General features: G+C 40.2%; 2 protein-coding genes across 3 annotated transcripts; both read left to right on the top strand.

The window, feature by feature from the left end:
- Window positions 1–795: 795 nt before the first annotated feature.
- LOC116703948 (EGF-like repeat and discoidin I-like domain-containing protein 3) lies at window positions 796–12,521 on the top strand. Of its 2 annotated transcripts, none has more exons than XM_032539185.1 (10): window positions 796–1,188; window positions 5,137–5,262; window positions 5,347–5,478; window positions 8,341–8,454; window positions 8,863–9,044; window positions 9,123–9,278; window positions 9,388–9,532; window positions 10,324–10,508; window positions 10,617–10,772; window positions 11,543–12,521. In XM_032539185.1, exons 1-10 carry the CDS (start codon window positions 1,113–1,115, stop codon window positions 11,684–11,686), a joined length of 1,416 nt encoding a protein of 471 aa, XP_032395076.1. In that variant the 5' UTR covers window positions 796–1,112; the 3' UTR covers window positions 11,687–12,521. The 2 variants fall into 2 exon arrangements, with proteins under 2 accessions (XP_032395076.1, XP_032394988.1); XM_032539097.1 differs by having other exon boundaries at window positions 10,306–10,508.
- Window positions 12,522–13,464: 943 nt separating this feature from the next.
- Window positions 13,465–18,989, top strand: LOC116704680 (hyaluronan and proteoglycan link protein 3). The gene is made up of 6 exons (XM_032540318.1): window positions 13,465–13,742; window positions 14,327–14,517; window positions 14,628–14,853; window positions 14,965–15,110; window positions 15,390–15,692; window positions 17,139–18,989. The coding sequence occupies exons 2-6, from the start codon at window positions 14,412–14,414 to the stop codon at window positions 17,426–17,428; spliced, it is 1,071 nt and encodes a 356-aa protein (XP_032396209.1). The 5' UTR covers window positions 13,465–13,742; window positions 14,327–14,411; the 3' UTR covers window positions 17,429–18,989.
- Window positions 18,990–24,895: the final 5,906 nt, after the last annotated feature.

Here is a 24,895-nt window from a genome sequence, read left to right as displayed (position 1 = left end):
AAGAGCATCCGGACGTAGCTCTGCTGCTGCTCCAAGTGACTCAGCGCAGAGTGGAGAGCTACATAGAGTCTCCTGATACTTATGTGTTTATTCTTGTAATTTATCGTGGATAACAGAACTGTTTCATGGGCATCAGCAGTAGCATTTTTCTGATAATTTGGATTGTTGTTGTTGTTGCTGTTTTTAAGTTAATGCTTGGATATTGTTGATGCAAAGATCAAGCTACATGTCAAAAAACTTCAAGATTCAGGGCCAGAAATGAAATCACCTGAAACGTATTGTTAATTATTATTTGTACTTTAACAATCCAATATAATTTTCCATTTTAAGCCTTGTGTGACAAAATACATTTAAAAAAAAAGGATATTTTGTATTCTGAAAATTCTGTATTATAATAATAATAATAATAAATACAATCATACTGTTAGAAATAACTGTTATGTAAACTTTATTCAACATAGCCAGTGACTGAGGCGAAATTGATTGTGCTAATTACAGTGAAATATATAATTTCAGGAAAATAGTAACAGGTACAAAAAAATGGAGACATAAGCGCATTGGTGCAGCGGTCCACAGAAAGTGTTGTCTCCCTTTCATTTTAGATATCCAGGAACCAGAGCTTATATATGTTAAAGAGATAATAATTAAGTTCATAAAGCCTGTAGCACACACAGGCTGTTGTTTAACCTTTGCTAACCTTTTTATTTTTGCTCTTTGATTCATTTAGAGTTGTCTAGCTTGTTTGGTGATAGGCTGCTACAACTAGAAACAAATGCTGCAAATTCAATTCCTTTCTTTTTTATAGGCTTTTTTTTTTTTTTTACCTACTTTTAGGCTATAGTCCCATAGCCTATATTTAGGCTACCGCGAATTACTATGTTAGGAAACGTCACTGTCTGTGTTTACTGGCGGCTCCGAGGTCCCCGCCCATATAACGTCACAAGTCTTTATCGAAAAATCCCAAGTCCCTCATTCATCACTTCGTCCTTCCTTAATAGACGGTTTCCAGGGTTAGGTTTTTTTTCCGACAGCACTTTAAGGCATCATTAGGCAGACGTTTAGCGCCGCGGAAAAAAATTCTTGCGGAACAAACAAAGTAAGGGTAAACAAATATGAAACGTCCCGGGAATGTAATAACAGCGACTTTAACAACCTTTACTCTTCTACTTTGCTTGTGTTCAGTCAGAGGTAAGTCCTTTTTTGTAACTTTTCGCTCTCACACAGAACTCCTGTTGTCTGTTCATGTTGTTGACTTGTCTCATAGGTTTCTGCTAACACCAGACTTCCTTTATTTTTTCCAAATAATCCACAAGAGGGTTTTGGCACAGCTCTAAGCTACCTAGTCTTATTTTCCATGACATGTTTTCTGTTGCCCATGACGATAGTTAGTACCTTCAGTTCATAGAACCTTTGACTTTTACTGACTCATAAAGATCCAGTTTTGTTTTCTGTAGTGTGTGTCAAGGTCTGTGGTGATGGGAAAACTGGGACCTTTGATGAATGACAAAAAGGGAGATGTGCAGCTGGTTGGTCCTGTCTCTTAAACTACTGGAGCTGCTATGTATGCCAAATGTATTATATGTTACAGCTGTTTTAACAAAATATTTACATTATTTTATTATTATATTATGATAATTTCCCATCACCAAACAACATATGACTTGAGTTTTGTTGCACTCAATACATTGATTTGTAAGTCCCGTCACAACATGTGAGATTTTACAAAAGCAAAACAAATGACACTTTGAGTCAAACTCGCTGAGTCAAATTCTGCTTGAAATTTGACACAATTAAACCTTTAGAAATAGCCCTCAATGGAAAACATACACATAAAATGTGTAAGAACACACGTGAACACACACAAAATAATGCATTATGCACACATATACCAACAGTCAAACTCATGGTGACGGATGCTTTGGATTGGCCACAGCCTAATGCGCGAGTCAATTTTATACCCCAAATTTCCTGGAGCCACAGAGTGAGGGTGAGTTGTTTTAGCTCTCGATGCAGATTGAGTCACACTTAAAGCCACTCTTATTGTTTTCGCTGAGAAAAATAAATGTGACACTACTCTGTCATTACATGTGAGGCTTATTACAAAGTTTTATTTCACACAATGGTTATATGGTTAGGCATGTTTGTAAAATAGATGTTACTTGCAGTAGTAAAATGGAATTATGTACATCACCAATGCAACCAATAGATTTGTGCTTATATAATGTAGCATTGCCCCTTCAGGCACCTTTCATATCACACTAAGAAGTGGTGCAGCAGGAGAGGCCATTAACACCAAACAAATGCTCTTATATGTGCTCCATCTCTATATGTGGAGCCAACTTTAACCAGCTGTCCACTTAACCTGGAAATTAGGCAGCAACCAGGAGCACTTGTCTTTACTGTGTGTGGCTGCCGTACATCTGCTGCCATGATGTTTGTGTACATTCAGCGCCTATTTTGCTTTGCTCATTACCCACCTGTCAGTCAGGTGTGCTGGTGTATCCTGAGCCACATGTGAGCTGCTGCACTGTAACATTGTGTAACTGCTCGTTCCTGAAAGAGCTGCATGCATCTTTGCCACCTGGCTAATCCTGCAAGCTCTTAATACCGCACGTGCTGTAGACACGTTCTGTTGTCAGTGTTGGCAGCATTTCCATTAAAGTAAATGGGTAACCAAATATTGTTTTCAGTATTTACTGCATGCAATAGGAAACAATAACTGTTCTCACGGTTTGTTGTCATGCTCACAAAGACAACATTCCTCAAATATAGAGCTGACAAAGGCATTCCAATATTTATTCATTGGGCACTTTTTTAAAGGTGCTCTAACGATGTCACACGTGTTTTAGGTTACAACATTTGTTGTCACAGCAAACATCTCCTCACTATCTGCAGCTGTCTGTCTCCAGAAGACACTGTAAAAAAACATCTCCTCACTATCTGCGAGCTGTCTGACCCAAAGAACACACTGTAAAAAAACATCTCCTCACTATCTGCGAGCTGTCTGTCTCCAGAACACACTGTAAAAAAACATCTCCTCACTATCTGCGAGCTGTCTGTCCCAAAGAACACACTGTAAAAAAACATCTCCTCACTATCTGCAGCTGTCTGTCCCAAAGAACACACTGTAAAAAAACACAGTCTCTGTAGACAGCCCTGGGTCTACAAACAGCAACAAAAACAAACTGTGCCCACCTGCACCACGAAGCTACACCAACAGTGTTCCAACGTTCCAGCCAATAACAGACAAGAAGGATTTGGGGGGGGGGGGGGGGGGGGTAGTGCACAAAAAGCACAGAATGGAGGGGGAGGGGCCGGGATGAGGAGGAGGGAGGGGCGAGCTAGTCTCGTTTTGTTTGAAAATATTTCAAACGTCAACAAGAAGTAACGTCACCCAACATCGCTTGGGGCACCTTTAAGATTTTGTTTACACATTAAACTCCATTGTAACCATGTTTATTTACCACATAAATCTTATTTATAACTCAACTTTTTTGTTGCATAAATTGTCCCCTCTGGTCAATAATGTTTTCTGTCAAAATAGTCAGGTATGTTTTCAAGCTGTAACATGTCCCTTCCGTACCAAAGTCCGTCTGCCTAGTTCTAAGAGGTTTGACAACTGTCAGATGTGTTCTAGTATGAAACAGTTTGAGCAGTGACAAAATCATGTTCACCGATATCATCCATATGATTGTTTTTTTTTTTTTACTCACAGATGCCAATGAAAATTACAAAAGGCCAGTAGTTCCACTTCGTGTTGCTCAGAGCTTGAACGTTGACTCTGACGTGGCATCTAGTGACTCAAAAAATAAAAACACAATGATTTTGAGTTAAGGCTTTGTAATTTTAACAGCTCCAGTCCAGTGTGACTCATAAATCTGTGTGCTGCCACTCCCACTACAGGTCTATACCATCATTTTCCTAATCCAGCGCTTTGTGACTCAGCACTTTGGGCATCACAGTCAAAGCCGCAGCACCACTGTTGTTACAGACGGCCGGGCCAGACAATAAAAAGGAAACACGGAAGTGTTTCCCTCCCAGTGCAGGGACAACTCGTTATTTTACCATTATCACTTTGATATTGAAGGTTCAGTAGGTATCTTAATAAAAAAAACTTTTAATTACATCATATTTTCTGAAACTCTCAGTATATCCTGACAGTAGCACATGAAACAGATAATCTGTAAAAATAAAAATAAAAAGTGCCCCAAATTTCAAGTGTCAATGACTGCTCGGGAACTGTAAAACTAGACAGCTCTGATCAGGCTCAAGATTATGTTACTACATTGCCTATTTATTTCCTCAAATGTTTTCAAATCATATTTTAGTGTTCTGTTTAGCCGTAAAATGGAAAAAGTTTGTGACCAAGTCAAGCCAAAACCAAGCACCGCTCAGTTCTGATTGGCTGTTTTCCTTATGGTATTAGGAGCACAAGGAGGAGGCAGAGGAATGTGATTTTCATTCCCTTACAGATTATCAGATTTCTGTAGTACTGTCAGCATATAGTAACAGTTTGTGCAAATATGACAAGTTATGTTTTATAAAAGTTACCAACTGTGGCTCAAAAGGGGCATTTAACCAGTTTTACACATCATTATGTACAGGGGCAGAGCCAGATGTTGCAAACATTCTGCTTTCATGTGATATCAAGCTATAGCCTCTGTAAAACAGTTACGTCAGCCTACAAGATTTGGGGCTTTTGAGAAAACATTTGAAACCCCTTTGTTTCACCTCAATCTTCTTAAAATAACATACTGAATTATTTCATTTTACCAGAATGACTTGTGACAACCCCCAGAGAATGAGTAGCAGCTTGTTCTGTTCAGCTGTGGCTTAACCCTTTGGTTTGAACGAACAGCAGCGACAGCACAACAAGCTCAGGAGGAGTTGTAGCTGCACTTCATTGTCTAGTTTATTGTAGCTACTGGCAGTGGAGAAATATGTGTCTTTAGTATCCATAGTAACAAGTTAAATACACCACCATTGTGCACACAAATGGACCACATAACACTTATTGTATGGGTCAAATGTAAAGTGCATTGGTAGTAGCTGTGTTAAAGTCTTGTTGCATGGATTTGTAATAGTGATGGATGTGATTTTTATAACTTCTACTCCCTTTTTTTGCCATTTACTCAGGTGACTACTGTGAGGTGAATGTTTGCCATAATGGAGGAACCTGTGTGACAGGGATAGGAGAGGATCCATTCATCTGCATCTGTGTGGATGGCTTTGGTGGAGACACCTGCAACCTGACAGAGATAGGTACGGTAAAGTGGAACCTTTTGGAGGAAAAGCATGGTTAATCACACACTTTGAACTAATCTCTTTACTTCTTCCTTGTCTCAGGACCCTGCAGTCCTAACCCCTGTAAGAACGATGGGGAGTGTGAGATCATCACTCCAACCAGAAGAGGAGACGTTTTCAACGAGTACATCTGCAAGTGCCAGCCAGGCTTCCAGGGAGTGCATTGCCAGACCAGTAAGCTACTTCTGGATGGGATTCATGAGTCTGAGCTGCTTCCCTTGCCCTCTGAACACATCTACCTAACAAAAATATGTTTTAATTTTACTGTCAGTTGAGAGCACATGTAACACGTATGCTGTCTTGGCAGTTTCTCAGGAGATATCTTGCTATTTAGTCAATGAATTTGTCTTTTATTTAACCATTAAGTGCTGACGGGAAGGTTTTATCATTTAGAATGTTTGGCCTTGATAAAAAGCAGAGCATCTAGATACAAAAAAAATGTAATGGATTGATTCTAATTCAAGAAAAAGGTAACCAAATTAAAATGTCAGGCTACATTTCATCCAACAGGCACTGTAATACAAATGGCAGAGTAGTCTGCACTTTCAACAGATTTCTCTATAAGTGTGAACACGTGAGGTTTTTCCATCTTGTCACAGCATCAGCGAATAAATGTGTAGTCAGCTCAGCAGTTCCATGAAAGGGCTTCATTCAGCGGGTACTGCGGTCATTCTCTTTGGCTAATTAGTAAAAAGACCACTCCAAGTCTCTTAGCATGCAGACCCCTTCCACGTAGGTTCAACACTGCATCTCTGTGTGCTTAAGCTCGACCAAATCAGATGAAGAATTTGAGACTATTGAATTCCATCATATCCTCTTAATATAATGACTTTGAATTGTTGCTGACGTTTGTGTTTCATCAGTGGAAGAATGACTTGAAAGAATGAGAAAAGGAAGGCTTATTTTTCTTCAAGCGTGAATGTGATTATCAAAATCCTCTGGAGTAAAAGAAGTGTTCGAAACAACTATAGGCTTTGTGTGAATGACTGCTGGAAGCAAAACTCACATGGATGAAAAAGATTAATAGAGACAGAGTAGTCTGAATTAAAGTAACTCTCAGGACTTCAATTCCTGCTATTACTGAAGAGGCATGTTTTTTAAATGAACAGCTCTCCCTCCCAAAGCCCGCAGCCTGACCACCAATTGTAGTCTTTCTGCCGTCTGGTCGTCTACTCCCAAACATTTTCTAAATTGGTTCAGTCAGAAGTCACAGGCTGGACTAGTGTCAAAATGGGATGGAATCTGTCCCAGATATTATATACAGTAAATGCACAGACATGAATTTATAGTTTAAACTAATGATATGTTAGTAGTAAAATAGTATTTCAGAAGTTAACAAGTCCAAGTTACTTTGTCAGATGGTAATAGTTGCATGTCATTTGCATGTAACACTAGAAACAACGGACAGATGACATACTGGGCATGAATGTCATGCCAACAGTATTGCCAAAACATGTGAAGAATAATCCCAGATCAAATCTGTGAGGCTATTTCACGACCCTCACCTATTTTCAGTGTTATTAGCCATGTCGTGCCAGTGTTGTCACAGCCATACAGGCATTTGTTGCAACCAAATCCTCTTAGTGTTAACGGGAACAAGAATTAAACTGACTCATGTGGCATCACGTCAACATGTCATCTGCTCAGTTCATTAGGGTTAGTAGGAGACTTGAAGTAAGGCTGGACAACATTTACATTTAATTTATTATTGTATAGTGGAATCTTATTTTGTAGTGTGTAGCAAGTGTTAAACTTAATTAGATCTGGGTTCCTTATCATTAGAGTCAGATGTTTTCTTCTGACTGTCTCACTGCATATGTTATGGAAACGTCGTACAAAATATATTAAGATGCAGTCAAAACCAATAATTCCCTTCAAGAGCAACTGTTTTTGACCAGATCATAAGACCATCATTACCAAGAGATCTTAATACATGTCCTCCTCTCTCTCGCCATCAGCTGGTTATCTGCAGTCACTTGTTGTCCCCCAGAGACTTAGCTGCAAACAGAAAAAAAGTGTTATATTGTTTGGCCTAACGTCTGAATAGTGTTTGAATTATCAACATTTGGTTCAGCATCCCTCTGTGGAACTATTTGGGAGTGAAATGCGCTGTGTGTACTGCTCTAGATAAACCATGTAGTCATGCTGTGCAAGCATTCCACCCTGTGGCGATTGGTGAGCATTACATGTGCAGTGTTCAAAGGGGGATACTGGGAAGTAGTCTGGCTCAACGGATTACTGGGATAAAGCCTGATGCGCCAGATGTCTCTCCCTTTTCTCCATCTCCGCTATCTGTTTTGCAAGGTCCACCATAGTCACCATCCGGGACTTAGTGCCGTGATTGATTTAAAGAATCCAGTGCTGACAGCTCTGTGAAGATAGGTCTGGCAGTGCGTGCACGTTCAAGAAGTGACCACAGACTTGCTTTGTTGCCATGGCTACTGTGGAGGAAAGTGAGGCTTTTATCTGTTAAACACAATATAAAGTAGATAGACGAAATACTGGGAAACCTCACATATGACATTTATTGACTAATTTCACTATCAGCTGATATACAAACTGTATTCCAAAAAGCCCAGTTTGTACTTTCTCCATGTGTGGATTTTGGAGCTGTTATTATTATTCCATACACAGTTAGTTTGTGGGCTAACTGATGGTGACACACCATGCAAATTCCCTACTAAAATCTCCTATGTCTGGTCACATTCATCGTGCCTTGGCACAAAATAGAATTATCAGCTGTGACCTTTGACCCCTAACCTGCTGTGCCTGTTAAACTGGTTACCAAGAGTGTGTTCTCAGTGTTGCCCTCAGGGGCATTTCTGTCAGCGGGTTCAGTTTCAGAGAACATAATTGTATCATCTGTATGTTGGAGACACAGTGAGGCTATTGTAGCCCTCCACCTGCCTCAACCTCCCTCTGCTGTTTGTGAGCAGGTGTGCACCACAATCATCTTTTTTGTGATTCCTGACTAAAGTTAGTTTAAGGAGTTAAACATTTTTTTTGGAAAACATCAAGTTGTTTTCTTGTTTTCAGACGTGAACGACTGTGCCAACCAGCCCTGTAAGAATGGAGGGATATGTCGAGATCTCGATGGAGACTACACCTGTCAGTGCCCTTCACCAAATGTTGGAAAGCAGTGCCAGCTGCGTACGTTCACCAACGACCATGTCATTTAATTGCACTTTTCTCAGATTTATGTAGCCTAATGTCCCTTATTTTTCCTAAAAAACTCTTTTAAAAAAAATGTGAAAGGAAATCAAGGACTTGTGTTCATGGAATTGGCCAAATGAATGTGTGTTAAATGTAATAATTACCATTGGAAAGAATGACATACTATCCCGGACAAATAATTTAGTTTACACAAGCATGAGTAAAAATTCAAAATATCTTCTTTTTTTTTTGTTCTTTTAAGTGGAAAGCTTGGAAAATACAACATATTTTTTCAGCACCACTTTCAGTGGACACTTAACAAAAAAGTTGCACTGTAGTTAATGTGATTTGAACTGTGTAGTAAATGTAATTACTCTCTTCCACCCTTGATGATATATGTCCCAGGTTGCATTTCTCTACTGGGTATGGAGGGAGGAGCAATTGTGGAGTCCCAGATTTCAGCTTCCTCTGTGCACCACGGCATTCTGGGTCTTCAGCACTGGGGCCCGGACTTGGCTCGACTCAACAACCAAGGCATCGTCAATGCCTGGACTTCAGCCGCCCATGATAAGAACCCATGGATCGAGGTGAGAGAAGTGATCACTTTAAAATCACGAGGCTGATGAATGAGAGCTGTGAAGCTGACTAACACTTGTTGACAACAGGTTAACATGCAGAAGAAGATGCGTCTGACTGGCATCATCACTCAGGGTGCAAGTCGCATGGGCACGTCTGAGTACATCAAGGCCTTCAAGGTGGCGAGCAGCTTTGATGGAAGCGCTTACACCACTTACAGAGTGGATGGCCAACGGAGGGACAAGGTGAGAGGACTTTACTTGTTATAAATATATGTTACTTACAATGTTTTCCAGCAGAAAGCTCCTCTTTCTTCAGCTTACTTGCCTTATGTCCTGTGTCTGTGTGCTGTAGGTTTTCGTGGGCAACACAGATAACGACAGCACAAAGACCAACCTTTTTGACCCTCCTATCGTGGCCCAGTACATCCGCATCATCCCTGTGGTTTGCCGCAGGGCCTGCACACTGCGCATGGAACTGGTGGGCTGTGAACTTAATGGTAAACACACAGAAAACATCCGGTTACAATTACAACGTGCACACCAAACTTGGCATGGTGGATAGAAAAAAAACAAATTTGATGTCGATGATGACCTACAGTAAGTTCAAGTCAGGGCAACTTATAGCGTCTGAGAACTTTGCATTTTGAACAAAGGATAAAAAAAGACATGTATAGTTCCCTGAAGCAGGGAAAAGTGAACAGTCTCTGTTGTTTAACTTTCCTACTGTATATTGGTGGTGATTTCTTCTTGTTGTGGTTACACTGACAAGTATAATGACAGCCAAAGAGTTTATTTCAGCTACATAACAAGGCCTCCATCCATTGGTGGTTAGATGGAAAATGTACAGTTTAAACAGCATTATGTGGGTAGACCTCACTGTGCAGCAATAAAAAGCAGCAGTTCCAAGCCCAGAGACAGAAACCATCTACATCATTTTGTGCTTTGTCTTAATTAAACAAAACAACTACAACATTTACAGAGAAGCATGACGAATGTCTACACACTGCATACGTAGCTTTATAGACTGTATTGCATGCATTCTTCTGTGCGACTCTTTCTTTTCCTTCCTCTTGGTCCTTTGTGGGTGGAAAGATTAATTGAAATGATTCCATTCTTCAGAATATTTCAGATTTTCTTCAAATGGAAGAAAGGTGAAGTTAATTTCTTTGGGTGTTTTCTTTTTTTTTTCTTTCCTCTTTTTTTCTTTCTGTCGCTTTGGTTTTCCTCTCGCTTCTGTCTCTCCGTCTCTCCGTCTGCTTTTGATTCACAGTTTACTCAAACACGGCAGGTTGCTCAGAGCCTCTGGGAATGAAGTCTCGCCTCATCTCAGATGGGCAGCTTTTAGCCTCCAGCTCTTTCCGCACATGGGGTATTGATACCTTCACGTGGCATCCTCAGTTGGCCCGACTGGATAAGCAGGGAAAGACAAACGCCTGGTCCCCTGCTCACAATAACCGCTCCGAGTGGATCCAGGTGAGGGCGAAACCTAAGCGGTAAAATGTCATCATTGGTTAAAAAGAAGAAAAAAAAAAAGCCAGCAGATGTTGCAGAGTATAACTGTTTTCTTTGTTCCTTCATCAGGTCGACCTAGAGAAGACAAAGCGTCTCACAGGCATCATCACTCAGGGGGCCAAGGACTTTGGGGTGGTGCAGTTTGTGTCCCTGTTTAAAGTGGCTTACAGTAACGATGGAGAGTCATGGAGTATGGTGAAGGAGGATAACACCAGCAATGATAAGGTCAGACATATGTGGATCCCTAAAACCTATTTCCTAATAGAGTTGAATAGTGTATATATGTATTTATTATTATATATTATTATTATTATATATGTATTTATATGTCTTTATCCATGAGTCTCATTTTAATGCAGAACCTTTTAAAAAGGCTGGTAGTGTTATATAAATGAAAACCTCTTTTTCTGAAGTGTTTTTTACTAAACCAAAGTCTTAAAAAGCAATACAGTTTGTAAAGAGAACTCCAAAATATCAGCTTCCCTTTTCTGTTCTCTCTTTCCCTTTATGATAAGATGAATATGATGTCTCTTGATGGAGGGATGGAACATTAGCCTCTTTCTCTGAGAGAACTAGGGCAGTTTTACCCACAATGGCTAGACCCAGATGATCCAATAAAACTGTAAAACAAGCTTTGATGTTTTTACTGAGCACAGAGCTCTAGTAGACTCATGACATAATGACGCTGCCACAGGGGCTTTGTCTGAAAGCTCTGAACGTCTGGGTGGGACTGTTAGGCTCTGGGTCAGAAGGCTGTAAGAGGGCAGCACAGCTCAGTTTGATAAACAACACCCCCCCCCCCCCCCCCCCCCCGATGACAACTGGTCAGTAAGACATTTGGTTTTGACCACGTGTACATCTCCTCCCTGCTTATTGCCTGTTTCTTCATGCAACAGAATTGTTGCTCCCAGTAAATTTGAACATGCTTTATATAGAATAACTTTGGCTCAATTATTAATCATTTTTTTACTTTAACCGTTAACATTTATTTGCAGCTTTTCAACGGCAACATTGACAACAACACCCACAAGAAGAATCTATTCGAGCCTCCGTTCTACGCCCGATATGTCCGAGTCGTCCCCTGGGAGTGGCACGAGCGCATCACCCTACGCATGGAGCTGCTGGGCTGCGATGATTAGAAACTCAGCAGTCACTAATCCAACAGGGCTCCATCCTAATCCGGTCGCTCCATCCTGAAACCCCAGCAGAGAAATGGATCCTGGGCAGAATCATCGGTTCTGTAACTCCTATCTGTTTGTCTGGATAAAGATTCTGTTGGTTGCTGGGACTGTATCACTTGTAGCACTTTCTGACTAATGACCTTTTTTGACGTTTTTGTTAATAACATTGTTTGACATTGTTCACGGAGAATCTTCTATGAAGTATCAATGATTTTAAGTTTAGCACCTTTAGATAATAACTAAATTTGCATAGATTTGCTCTTAGTCATTTGCTCCCTTTAAGAATCTACATTTTTTTCAGGTTCCCCTGATAATAGTCCCCTTCACCTACTCCAGTTGTCCAAGCTAAATTGCCAGTTTTCAACTTTTACTGTCCTTCCTTTGCAGTCCCACACCTGTTGACAACCCTATCTTTTTGTTTTAGCAGTGTGCAGAGATGACAAACATCCTCACCAGCATACTCACCGCATCTCACAATAGCAAGCTGCTCTTTAGCGACTGGAGCACAAACTTTAACGACGCAGGGCCTGTGCAATATGGAGTATATTTTGGCATTTCCAACTATCCTAGAAGAGATAACACTTTCCAAGAGTAGAACATTTAAAACTTTCCCATTTTTTGATCTGTTAATCAAACGATGGACTGACAAATCATTTCATTCTAATTTAATCCTTTTTACAACATGTGAAATATGTAGAACGATGTGTAGAAAATAAACATTGTTTTGCATTCTTTTTTATAATTCTTAATTGTTGGTCTTGAACTGAGATTGTTTATTAAATGGTAAAATAAATATTTCTGTGTGGGTTTTTTTTTCAGTCAAGCGGCACAAAATATGTTGTCATGCTGTGGGATGAGCTGATTAACCAAATGGCACCAGTTGCATAACAGAGTATTTCCCACTGCTGGCTATTAGAGTCCCGTTTGTTTAGGCAACGTCCATATCAGAGCGGGTGTCAGTGGCAGAGTTCTGCATGAACAGACAGGTCAGGGAGGCCACATAGAGGGGACACAAAGGGAGCAGCATGAAGGAGAGCATACTAGCTATTTTAGGAGGCATCTCTGCTTTGTTCAGATGTTAATATCATCCATAAGTACTCCTCCTTTTGTAACATATCCCTGCCCAAAGCTAACATGTAAGGAAGATGCAGTGGCACTTTGTATTTGACAGTTGTCAGATAAAATAGAGTTAAACTCAGAAGAACCTGCTGTCAGTTGCGTTCTGCTTTCTTGGGTAAAGCACAAACTCTCCCTGCCAATCTAAGATGTTGAGAGTTGTCTCCATGTTAGACTACCAGGCTTTGGCCTGCTCTTTACAAGAGTAATTACACCCTGTTAGATAATCATCTCCCTGCTAAGCTCAGTCCTGGTATGTTTGGCCCCTGGCAACAGCTTTCATCTCTATGAAATGATTGTGGTGGAGGACGGAGCATCTCCAACACATCTGTCCTCACTGGGGATGTCTGTGTGTACTGTATGTGGATGTGCGTTTTAAAGATCATAGAAAGAAAATCCAATGTTACAAATTGACACTCGACTGGTAAATATGAACAAAAAAACAAGCATTATTTTATTATTAACACATTAACTACTTGAATGTACAGTACTGATTAATTGAATTTGGGACTTTTCCATGACAGACAGACACACAGACAGACAGACACACAGACAGACAGACAGACACACACACACACACACACACACACACACACACACACACACACAGGTGAGTTCCCAGTGCATCAGCTGATAGCGGCAGAGCAGCCCTACAGGCGTGCTACTCTTTAGTGAAAAGTTAGGATACACTTCCATTACTGACTGAGTTGTACCTGTTTTATCATCGACAAAAACTGGAGGAGACTAAACCAGTTTTTGATGTTTTTTCTTCTTTGACCAGGGTTAGGGAGAAAGTAAATTATTTCACAGCAGACGTCGTACTTTTGCTCCTCGGCGTCAGAGCTCTTCTCTCCTCAGGGATTCATTCCACGCAGGCAGAATACCAAGGTGTTTAACGGTAAGTGAAGAAAATAAATATTAACATAATGACGTCAAATATGACGTGGAGATCTTTACAACACCAATCACTTACTAGATTTTTTTTTTAATGTAGCCTATTAGTCCTTTAGCTTTTGCCTTTTGACTTTTATTTTATTTTGTATTTTATTCTCACCTGGCGTCTGTTGCTGTTCCTTAACGGAGTCAACAATGGTCATCGGTGTAGTTCTTAGGCTCTTAGTCAAATGTCGAGTAAACCAGTGAAAGCCAACACATTATGCTCTTAAATTGTTGTAGCCAATGTAGAAAAACTAAAACTACAATGCAAATCATTAACATTTCCATCTCTTGAATAGGTCATTTTAAGCTGCGGTTTTGTTGTGTCGAAATGCAGAAGCATTATTTTTATTAACTTATAAAGTACAGAAAAGTTATCAAAGTGGTAAATTTACATTTTCACATAAAATGGCGTCATGCTGCCCTCTACTGGCACTGTCCTGCTGCAACACCCGATGGTAAAAATACAACAGGGTGTTTGTTAATTAAAAATTCTTGCAGAAAAAAAGTAGTCATACAAAAGTAATTATTCCTCTATGCTTTTAGGGACTACTCCAATCGCATTTCTCTCTGCGGGCTTTGGGGATTTTGTAGAAACCATTAAGGATCCGGATTTGTCCTTACAGCCAGGATGAGGATCTGTTGCCTCCTGCTGTTGTTGGAGGCTCAGCTGGTTTTCTCAATCCCAAACAGCTTCTTTTACCATGACTTCCTCAATGGAAATGGCAACAAAGAAAGTATGCACACGATCAATAACATATACTTTATGTGTCTTTAAATCGCTGCAATATGTGTTCTGCTAGTCCAATTTTTCAAGCTCTAGATGTAAAGTCAATATTTCCTGCAGTTCATTTCAGTGGCGTGAAGCTCCATGTGGACTCTGCTCAGCCATCAGTGTTTGCAGTCACAGGGGGTAATGCCACCATGCCATGCAGGTTTTGGTATGAGCCTGAGTTGACCTCGCCAAGGGAGGTCCGGGTCAAGTGGTCCTGGCTCCCGACTGTTGCTGGGGGACAGGAGACAGACGTGCTGGTGGCTATCGGCTCCCGCAGTCGAACCTTTGGGGACTTCAGGTTGTTGAAAGGACACATAATGTATAATAATCATGATTACTCTATTCTGGGGGTTTTTCATGGCTGTATGAGCTTGTGTGTCCTGAAACTCCCAGTCTGTCTGTTGGCCAGGGGTCGTGTCCAGCTCAGACAGGATTTCCCAGGAGATGCTGCACTTGTGATGACTGAACTCCAGTTGAATGACGCAGGCCGTTACCACTGTGAGGTGGTGGACGGACTGGAGGACAAGAGCACTTCAGTTTACCTGGAGTTACAAGGTACAATACACTGAAACCATGAGTTCCATTATCAGAGGCAACCGGAGTCCAAACATTTCACATAGCCTTCTAGTTGATTTTCGTTGTAAGTTGTTAGTATTAGTTGTATTGAATGTGTTGATTGTAAAAGACCTTTTTCACAGCAGACATTTGGACTCGTCATAGCACAGGTGTAACTAATAACATTAATTTAGGCTCTGTTCTATTCAAGTGTCCTATGAACAACCTTTTAAGCCCACACAGTTTGTGTAATAGTGTCTAACACATTCCTATACCCAGGAGTAGTGTTTCCCTACCAGCACCCTCAAGGTCATTACCATCTAAGCTTCCTGGGAGCCCAGCAGGCCTGTGAGGAGCAGGGTTCGATCCTAGCAACCTTCCCACAGCTCTTCCAGTCCTGGAAGGAGGGTCTGAACTGGTGCAATGCAGGCTGGCTGGCTGATGGGACAGTCCAGTACCCCATCACCCAGCCCAGAGTGCCCTGTGGGGGGCACAACCTCGCCCCAGGTGTCCGGAGCTACGGAAGACGACATCTTCACCTTCATCGCTACGATGTCTTCTGCTTCTCCTCTTCACTCCGAGGTGAGGTGGTGTGAGACCAAGAATGGCAGGTTCACAATCTGTAGAAAAGGCCTTCTTCACAGCACAGTTTGACTATTCATCAAAGGAAACACACAGGTGTGGCAAATAACAATGGCTCTGTTAAAGTGTCCCAGTAAGCCATGACAGTGCGACAGTGAGCCTGCATGCACAACACCAGGACCTGAAACTGAAGCATTAAGGCTATTGTTCACACCTGTGCTTTTCCTACTGTGGCATGTCAAAATGTCCTCTGTGAAAACGAGCCATGCTATGTTCAAGTACCACAAGCACTTCTCTATGCTCCATGTCGCCTCTTATTAGAAGGCACTGTCACTGTTAATAATAATAATAATAACAACAATAATAATAATAATAATAATAATAATTATAATAGTGTGCAGCAGCCAACATGAATCCTGCATTGCTTTTAGCTCATCAGCTCAACAATTAATTATGAGCTTGACATCTTACACAAAGAAATGTAATTAGTAATTCATAGTCTTATTACGGGAAACTTTCCTAAGTGCTGTAAACATCACAAGGGCATTCAGTTAACAGCTACACACATCAGGGCATCCAGATAGCGCAGTGGTCTGTGCGGATGCCCATGTACAGAGGCTTGCTCCTAGACGCGGCGGGCCCGGGTTCAAATCCGGCCTGTGGCCCCTTTGCCGCATGTTGCTTCCCCCTTTCACACATACTTACATCTGTCCTGTCCAAATAAAGGGAATAAAAACCCCAAAAATATAACTTAAAAAAAAAAACAGGTACACACATCAACTACAATTCAAGTCTATGATTTGCAGGGGCGTTTAAAAAAATCAATTCACATTTGTGTTGCGATTCAAGCTCTACAGATTCAAAATCCATTCATAGAATATCCAAAAATCGATTCATATTTTTCGTTTCATTTTTTTTCTTTTTGTAATGGAGTGTGCACTATCACATGGGAAAAGTAACTACATTTAAATACTGTGGATTGTTTTTTAAATTAAGAAGCGTTTTTGAATTAAAAGTCAATTTTAAAGTGATTCGTGACATTTTCTGAATTGTGCACCCTTAATGATTTGAACCTTCAAAGCTCATCTCTAGAAGATTAGATGCCACTAGTTTGCCCCACCTTTCATCCTTATTGTTTTTAAGCAAAGATGCCATCCTTACAAGCTAAACAAGCCAGCATTTCAATACATCTAAAAAGAGAATTGATAACCCAATAAAATAATAAAAAATGAATACCATAATCCCATTTTTCTGTCTTGAATATTTTCTTTATGTGCATGGGTTAAAAGTAAATTAACATAATAAGAAATGTAGAAGTCTCTTGGACAAACACTAGTCAAATGGGTGTCTGTTGTCCAATGTTGGGGGTCTGAAACACAGAAATGTTTGAGAGCCTTATCAAGCTTGCAGAAGGTAAATGTAACAATCATGTGTTTTCTTCAAAAGGGAAAGTGTACTATCTTCAGCCCTCTCACAAGATGAACCTGACTGAGGCTCAGCAGGCGTGTCAGGAGGACGGAGCAGTGCTCGCCAAAGTCGGACAGCTCTACGCCGCCTGGAAACTAACAGGGCTGGACAGATGTGACGCAGGCTGGCTGGCTGATGGAAGTGTCCGGTATCCCATCACAAAGCCACGGAGAAACTGTGGCCCCTCTGAGCCCGGGGTGCGCAGCTTTGGCTTTCCACCTCCCCAGCACAAGCACGGGGTCTACTGCTACAAGGCAGGTGATAAATGATTGTAGATCCTCTTCTCGGGGGTCAAAAAATGTAAAGTTGGCATGGGTTTCTTCAGAATATGTTTTCGTATGACCAAGCTGCTTCATTACTACTGCGTAAGCCCTGGAAACCTATAGAGTGACAATAGAAATCTGACGGGTCCTGAGAAGATTAAAAGCAGCCAAAAAAGCTTTTACACTAAACAAAATTATATTGACTTTTTCAGATATTCCTCTATTTTTTTCTCGTGATGTACTGGATCATTTTATATACTCATGCCTCTAAAACTTTTGCAGGAAATATGGAGGAAAAATTATTTTTCTCTCAGTCTTTTGTTTAACTGGTGTAGTGTTTTCTATTTTATCTACTGTACATCTCACTGTAATTTTGTATTCTGTGATTTTCTCTATTTGTACATGTAAGCAAAGCCTTTACTTTACTATGATTTCTCAGTTAATGCTATTAAGAATTAATAATATTGAAGCTAGTGAAAGGATTCTCTTCGCCGATGAAGGCCAAGACATGTGATTCAGAAAAAGTTGGACTTTGTTTTTCCTGTCTGATTCCTGTCTGTCTCTTCACACAGTAATTGTACGTCCACGTATACACAACTTGTAGGAGCTTTATTTGCATAGATAACTATTAATAACATATTTTAGGCTTGACAAAACATCAGCTGTTAGCAGTTAGCAACGGACGCAAACGAAGTTGACTACAAAGCAAAGCAAAAAGACAACAGCTTTGATGATAACACCTTACCTTAGTGAAAGTGCAGTGAGCAAACAAGCATGTCTTTTGCTTTTTGGAAATATTGTCGAAGGTGAGGGTTTTCTTCTGTACAGCCTCAACCCAAGCTGTCCAACAACTCTTTGTAATTTCAGACACCAATCTCATTGTGTCGTTTTCCAAGTAGGAAAATGGTGAAAGCGAACAGGATTTATCAGCCGTTTGCCTGTCGATCGTGAGACCGATTACAGCAGTTCACAATGCAGCAATACTGAACCATTTTTCCTAAAATAACATAAATAAAACCTTATTATCAAATGACCAATGTTACAATTTCAATTACTTACTATGTATTATGTCTACTTCCGTACCGTGATTCCCACAATGCATTGCGACGTGATGAAACGATCCCGAACTCTGTAACAAAAAATAAAATCACTCAAAAATAGAAATGAAAAAAGGCCAGTTTTCTCATATTCAGAGACGGGCATCACAGCATATCACTGTCTGCAAAGAAAAGAAAATATGAATAAATCACGAGGTCTGCAGATTCCCAGCTCAGCTAGAGCAGGTAAGGCTAGCTCTGCAGACGGACCAGAGTCAGTCAGCACCGGGGAGCGAACCGCGGGGACGCAGGTCACAGGGCTGGTGGCTAGCTGCTAGCTAGCTGCAGCAGCTAAAATGAGAATATTAGACCCAGCACCGGAGGTCTGATCCCCATGATCTGCTAAGTTTCCATCCACTTGTCAATCAAATTATCTGAAGTTCGGTAAAAAAAAACTCATGCTAATAAAGCTGGTGATAGTGTGTTTCCATTCAATGGCTTTAAAGCGAATAACAACCTGTGCGTAATGACGTCATATGCTGTTTTGCTATCAAATTTCAAGTTTCCATTCATTTTCGCACTGAATTGCACAACATTCAAGCAAACATTTGCGAAAAAGGTTTTTCTAGACAAAATGGATCGCGCCGTCTACCAACAAATGTCGATTTCCTTTGCGAGTTCCTGATAAATCAAATTCCAAAACTCTCGTCTCCTCGTTCGTCCACTTCCATCTGTCTTTGTTGACACCCGCCATGTGTGCTAACAGAGCGCAAAGACTGGGCGGAAATTTACTAAAACTTCTTTGTTTTGTGGCAGGTTGCAGCCATAACACAACGTAAAATTTAATTGCAATTCATTCTTTATTCAGCAAATAACGTTTCCATCAGCCGTATATCGAACAAGATAAAACATATTCATGAAATTCTATCGAATTTTACTGTTTCCATAAGGCTTTTTTCATTCAATATCACTTAATTTGGATAAAAAACGTGTGGATGGAAACATAGCTATAGTCTTTCGTGGTTTGGAGGTTCTGTCGTTGTTTCCCTGTTTTATTTTGTAGTAGTCCTGTGTTATTTCCTGTCTTGTGTTTTCCCGCCTTTGTGATTATCTGCCCCACCCTGATGTGTTTCACCTGTTGGAGCCCTTGTGTCACCTGTTTCTTGTTTCTGTCTCTTGTGTTTGGATTTATTCGTCTCTGGTTCCCTGTGGTTTTGTTTCCTGCCTGGATTACTTTTGTTGTAAGTTTTTGCCTTCCTATCTCTGGACACTTTTTGTTTGTTGTTTGTGTTACTTCTCGACATTTTTTGTTTCAGTTTTTGTTAAATAAATAATCTTCTCTGAACTGCATTTGGGCCCAAGCCTTGATAAGCCGTAACAGAGACAATGCTGCTCTAGGCTACGTACTCAATATAATCATAGAAATGTGTATGCAATGTGTTCTTCATTAATTTCCCTCCAAAACTGATGTATTTGTTTACAAACACAAGACAAGTTCACAACCAAAATTGAACCTTTATTGATTTTTTTTGTAGAGAAGGCAATTACATTTTTATTTATGGAAGGTCAGAAGTAGGCTTAGTTATTTGTCATTTATTTATCCATGAATTCATAATCAAAAATGTATTCATCTTTGACTCAAAGACATTCATGGTTAGTTTCTGTGAAACAGTTTGTGACACACTATCCTGCCTTTCACCACCAGATGTCCTCAGAGACCAGATGTCCTCAGAGTACTGACCCTCTGTGAAAGCTTCACTGGTTGTTCACTGGTTCAGAAAGCTTCAGTTTGCCTTCACTAGCGACAGGTCAAAACTGAGTCAAAGTCATAGCGCACCTTAGTGGCAACAGGAAGCAGGCCCAAAACTATAGGTGCTATACTTTAACCCTCATGTTGTCCTCGGGTCAAATTTGACCCCTTTTCAAAGTTTCTATATCATAAATTTGGGATTCTTTTAACCACATTGCTCCAAAATAACATGGATGGTTCTATGAGATGCTCTTCACAAAGGAAATTAAGGATCAGGTCTCTATTTTTAAAGAATTATCTATGATTATCCATTACCTTCATTCCTCTAATCTTAACCATTAGTCAAAATCGTTCATAATTTCTGCTTTTTTCTTACACTAAAATAAAATAACAGTTGATATAAATCAAGTTTATTGACCATGAATTCCAAAAAATAAGTGTAAAACTAGTGCACATAAATAGGTTTAGTTGAGAATATACTGGTGTAATTGGAAAAAAGTGCCCAAAACGTTGAAATAAGCGACAAAAACATAAAAAGAAAAAAAGAAGAAGCGTGCATTACGTGCATTATTTTACATAAATGTAAAAAGTGTTGAAAAGAGTGCTAATTTTGAACCTGGAGGACAGCACAAGGGTTAACAAACTACTCAGAGATTTCATCCAATCAACTTCAAATTCAGTCTGTGTCATGTAAAGACCTTACCGATAAAATGTATTAAAGGCAAAACTTTTTGTCCAATGGTGTGGGCATGGTGGCCATTTTGAGCATTTATTGATTAAGAAGTTGTAACTTGAGTGTACATTGTCATATCTGCCCCAAATTTCTCTCGCTTGACAAGGGTCTAGGCCAAAGGACATCTATAAGCCAAAATTGACTTTTGGTCAGAACACCCCCTGCTGGGAACAGGAAATCAGCCTTTTATGACAAACATAATCCAATTTACATGAAACTTATGTTTGGTGCACATGTGAAACTGAGCTGCCCCCTATACTTTAACCACGGCCACTTTCATAACTGGTGACCCATTTTAAGGTATTCTTGTGTGAAGTAGGCTATCATTCAACTCAGCAGATACTTCTGATACTTCAGGCATGACAATGGGTCAGGGGTGAAAAAGGTGAGAAGGATATTAGCCCTGAAGGAGAAAGAAAATTTTAAATATTCCATATTTTAAAGCATCAATCTAATGCATTTTGAGATGCATTTTTTGCCAACCTGGGGAGAGCTGGAGAAACTTAACTTCAGCCATGAATAAAAAATGAGTAAAATTCGCCGCAAAAAATAGTAAAGTAAAAGTATCAGAAAAATGAAGTACAGTACCAAAGTATTTGTACTTCGTTACTTCCCATCTCTGCTAGCAGCTAACTTAAATAACAATATCTAGCTAATGTTAGGCTAACGTTAACGGTAGCATTAGCCAATAATTTCCCACCAGAGCTTTAGCCGGCTAACGTTGCGTGCTCTCCTGTTGTGCTCAATAACTCAATCAGGCTGTAGCCTATGTCAACAGAGCTCCTGTGTAACTTAAATATACCGGAAAATATTGAAATTATTGAAACCATCACTCACTAAATTCAGTCAGGTAGCTAAATTGCCGAGGCCATGTGCGCTTTCAGCTTCTAACGGTCTACACACCCATTGGTGTGTGCACGCTCTGGTTAGCATGCACGAAGTGAACGGCTTGTAAACAAAGAAACTGGTGATGCGAGACAATCTTCGCGCTAATATTTCCATGCGCTCGCGCTCCCTGCTGGCACGCGCACGTGTTCGTAGTTCACTGAATCTTTGTACCTCCCCAAACATGATTATTATTAAAGTTATTTATCGAACCTAGGTCACCTATTTTGTTTTTAAAACGGCAAATTTCGCTGAAAGGGGAGTGACTTTCATTTCTGTTACTTTTTGCATTGATCACACTATGATCTAGCCACGCCCCCTTTCACTGTTAATTAACTGTATTACATAGAGTCTACGTCGTAGAGTCTTGTGTGAGGTATCATTTAAACTCAGCAGAGAGTTCCCTTTTTATTGGTGACAATGTGCAGTGTCTGAGTACCGCGCAAAGGCACGGCTGCAAGGAGCAGCGTCCATCAGTAACCCCAAGGTGCAAGGGCTCATCCAATGCTGCTTGCAGCTTTAATGTCTATTATTACTTAAATTTTGCACATCATTGTAATCAAGTATCCATCATTTTTTGTGCTGAAATCCTTTAAAAAGATATTACTGTAAATTGAAAATATTGCAACTTCCGATGGACAATGGAGCACCAGCCAACCCACTCACGTTCTGTTCTTGCTCTTTCCATCTTAAAAAATAAAATATATGTTATCGGAGCATCACATGAGACACCAATGGCCTCAGTAACCATTTCTTTCCTCAAGCAGACAGCTGATGCACATATTCATGTCCCATTGTTAAAAGATAGGTCTGTAGTGTGTGTCCCTGGTGTTAGGACAGAGAGAGCCAAAGCACAGGAATTCCATAGTTTTTCTAATACACATGACCATGAAGGTAGACATTAACGTAAATGTGGATTTCAATTTTAAAATGTTTTGTTTTGATGAGAATTCAAGCTCAAGCTTAACACGCATACAACAAAACAGTGAGTGCACATGTGTGTCCACCTGACCATTGATCTAAATAGACACCTGACAGAGAGAATGTACCAAAACTGAGCAGAAAAAAATGTGCAGTATCTATTAAACCGTATTAACTCTCTCAGATGCATCACAAATAATTAAATAAACTTCAGGTTGAATATTCTATTCAGCTATCCAGCAATTATTCACTGAACAAACTTCAGTCATGGAGAAAAACTGAAGTCAATGGAAATACAATCAGATGTTAAAAACAAGCAGAATGAAACAAACGTTCTTATATATCACTTTTTTAGTCTCAACGACTACTCAAAGTGCTTTTACATAGTACAGGACCCACTCACACACTGTGCCACCTGCTCCCAATGCGCAGCAGATTTTGCTACAGCATGGTTATGCGCAGCATTGGGAGCAGAATCTTGCCCAAGGACACTTTGACATGGGCCAGGACTCAAACCACCAACCAGCAGGCAACCACTCTACCGCTGAGCCACAGCCGCCGCTGTGTCTATTGAAAACCTGAGGTGAAATGTGACAACCAAACAGTGAGGGAGGCGAGCAGAGGAGAACAAAGTGTACAGTCACAGAATGTTTGCAGACCCTGCAGGATCTCTCAGGTTGACGATAAAGTTTTGTGGGACAGTGTAATATTTGCTGTGCAGCTGATTCAGCATCTCAAGTGTCATGTGAACTATTAACGCAACATTGAGTTTCATAAGAATGCACATGATTAAGACTGTACAAAGAAGCCGTAACAACTGAAAGATGTCGAAAGATAGCATTCTCTAACCTGCCCAATCCATGGCTAAAAGGGCATGACCCGTGTGAGTGGACACAATAAGGACACTTTTTATTAAACTCACTTACCACAGAAAAAAGAAGTTGCGTAGAAAAAGAAAAGAGCAGACTGTGTCATTTTACAGCTACACACAGTTGATGTGTTTAAATGCAATCAAATCCAATACAAGTGGACCAAAATAAAAGGCTGCCATAAAATGTGATCAAATATTAACCAAAGTCCACAAAATAAATCACAAGGTTTGGTTTGTTTTAGAACATATAATGCACTTTTATCTCCATCTTGCATAATACTTGTTGTTCAATGTCTCATTACTTTAAAGTACAAAAGCATTGTGTTGATTTTTTTTTCTGTATAATTATTCGTTTTGTTCTTGCATGTTAGGGCCAGTGGTAGAATACATGTATTTCCATGTTACGCTACCATTTACTGTACTGTCTAGTGTCTGCCCCTGTCAAAAATGACCACCACTACAGGACAATAAAAGGCAACATGATGAAGCACATGGGAACGAAAGCCACACCCTAACTGTCATGCCCAATGGAGAAACATAGAACATAAACCAAAGAAGCTTAAGAATATGAAAATAACTATGCAAGGTGCAGTCACAAAACTTTCTAGGTGTGTAGCTTAGATCAAAATGAAGGCTGGGTTTGAAGACGGGTGTGGTCCAAGCAAGGGCGTCGGAATAAGGGGTAGGCAGTAAGGAAGGGCCCCCTCCCATTTTGCGCACATGGTATGAGTTTGCGTTCATGGTAGGTGTGACCCCAGGTGTGATTACTTGTCTATACCCCCCACTGAATCTTGGGAGAAATTAATTAGTACCACAGACTAGACTGGAAAAGACTAGAATACCTTTATCTTCTCGAGGTAGATTATTGTCTGTAGGCCGGGTAGACATAAAATAAAATCACCATAAAGAAGAAAAGGTACATTGTGGTATTGCTACAGTACTTTTACCAAAGTAAAGGATCTGCATACTTCTTACCACTAGTCAACGCATGTTATACAATAAAAATGTATTGCCAATATGTGCTTGATACAAGAGTGGATTGCATCTCTCACCAATTATAGCCTACAGCTGCTAAATAATACAAAATTAAAACTTTCCTTTGATATTCTAGATATTCATTTAGCCGTTCACCTTCAAACACAGTTGAGATACAAATGTGCTAAACTAAAACTGCTTTGTTCAAGCTTAAAAGACACATGACAGTCTGATGCACGCTGGTTAACTAGTAACTGAAATATTGTTATATAGTGTTGGGGCCATTGTTGTTTAACTTGTA

The sequence above is a fragment of the Etheostoma spectabile genome, chromosome 1, assembly GCF_008692095.1.
Source record: "Etheostoma spectabile isolate EspeVRDwgs_2016 chromosome 1, UIUC_Espe_1.0, whole genome shotgun sequence".
In the NCBI taxonomy this organism is placed as follows: domain Eukaryota; kingdom Metazoa; phylum Chordata; class Actinopteri; order Perciformes; family Percidae; genus Etheostoma; species Etheostoma spectabile.
The sequence above is the reverse complement of the archived record's forward strand: the minus strand, read 5'-3'. Positions and strand labels throughout refer to the sequence as shown.

Bases quoted from the DNA above. Each gene is read 5' to 3' on its own strand.
- LOC116703948 (XM_032539097.1), top strand. From the start codon at position 1,113: ATGAAACGTCCCGGGAATGTAATAACAGCGACTTTAACAACCTTTACT. The intron at 8,455-8,862 runs GTACGTTCACCA...TATATGTCCCAG, and splicing joins TGGAAAGCAGTGCCAGCTGC to GTTGCATTTCTCTACTGGGT. The intron at 9,533-10,305 runs GTAAACACACAG...TTTGATTCACAG, and splicing joins GGTGGGCTGTGAACTTAATG to TTTACTCAAACACGGCAGGT.
- LOC116704680 (XM_032540318.1), top strand. From the start codon at position 14,412: ATGAGGATCTGTTGCCTCCTGCTGTTGTTGGAGGCTCAGCTGGTTTTC. The intron at 14,518-14,627 runs GTATGCACACGA...TATTTCCTGCAG, and splicing joins TGGAAATGGCAACAAAGAAA to TTCATTTCAGTGGCGTGAAG. The intron at 15,693-17,138 runs GTGAGGTGGTGT...TTTCTTCAAAAG, and splicing joins CTTCTCCTCTTCACTCCGAG to GGAAAGTGTACTATCTTCAG.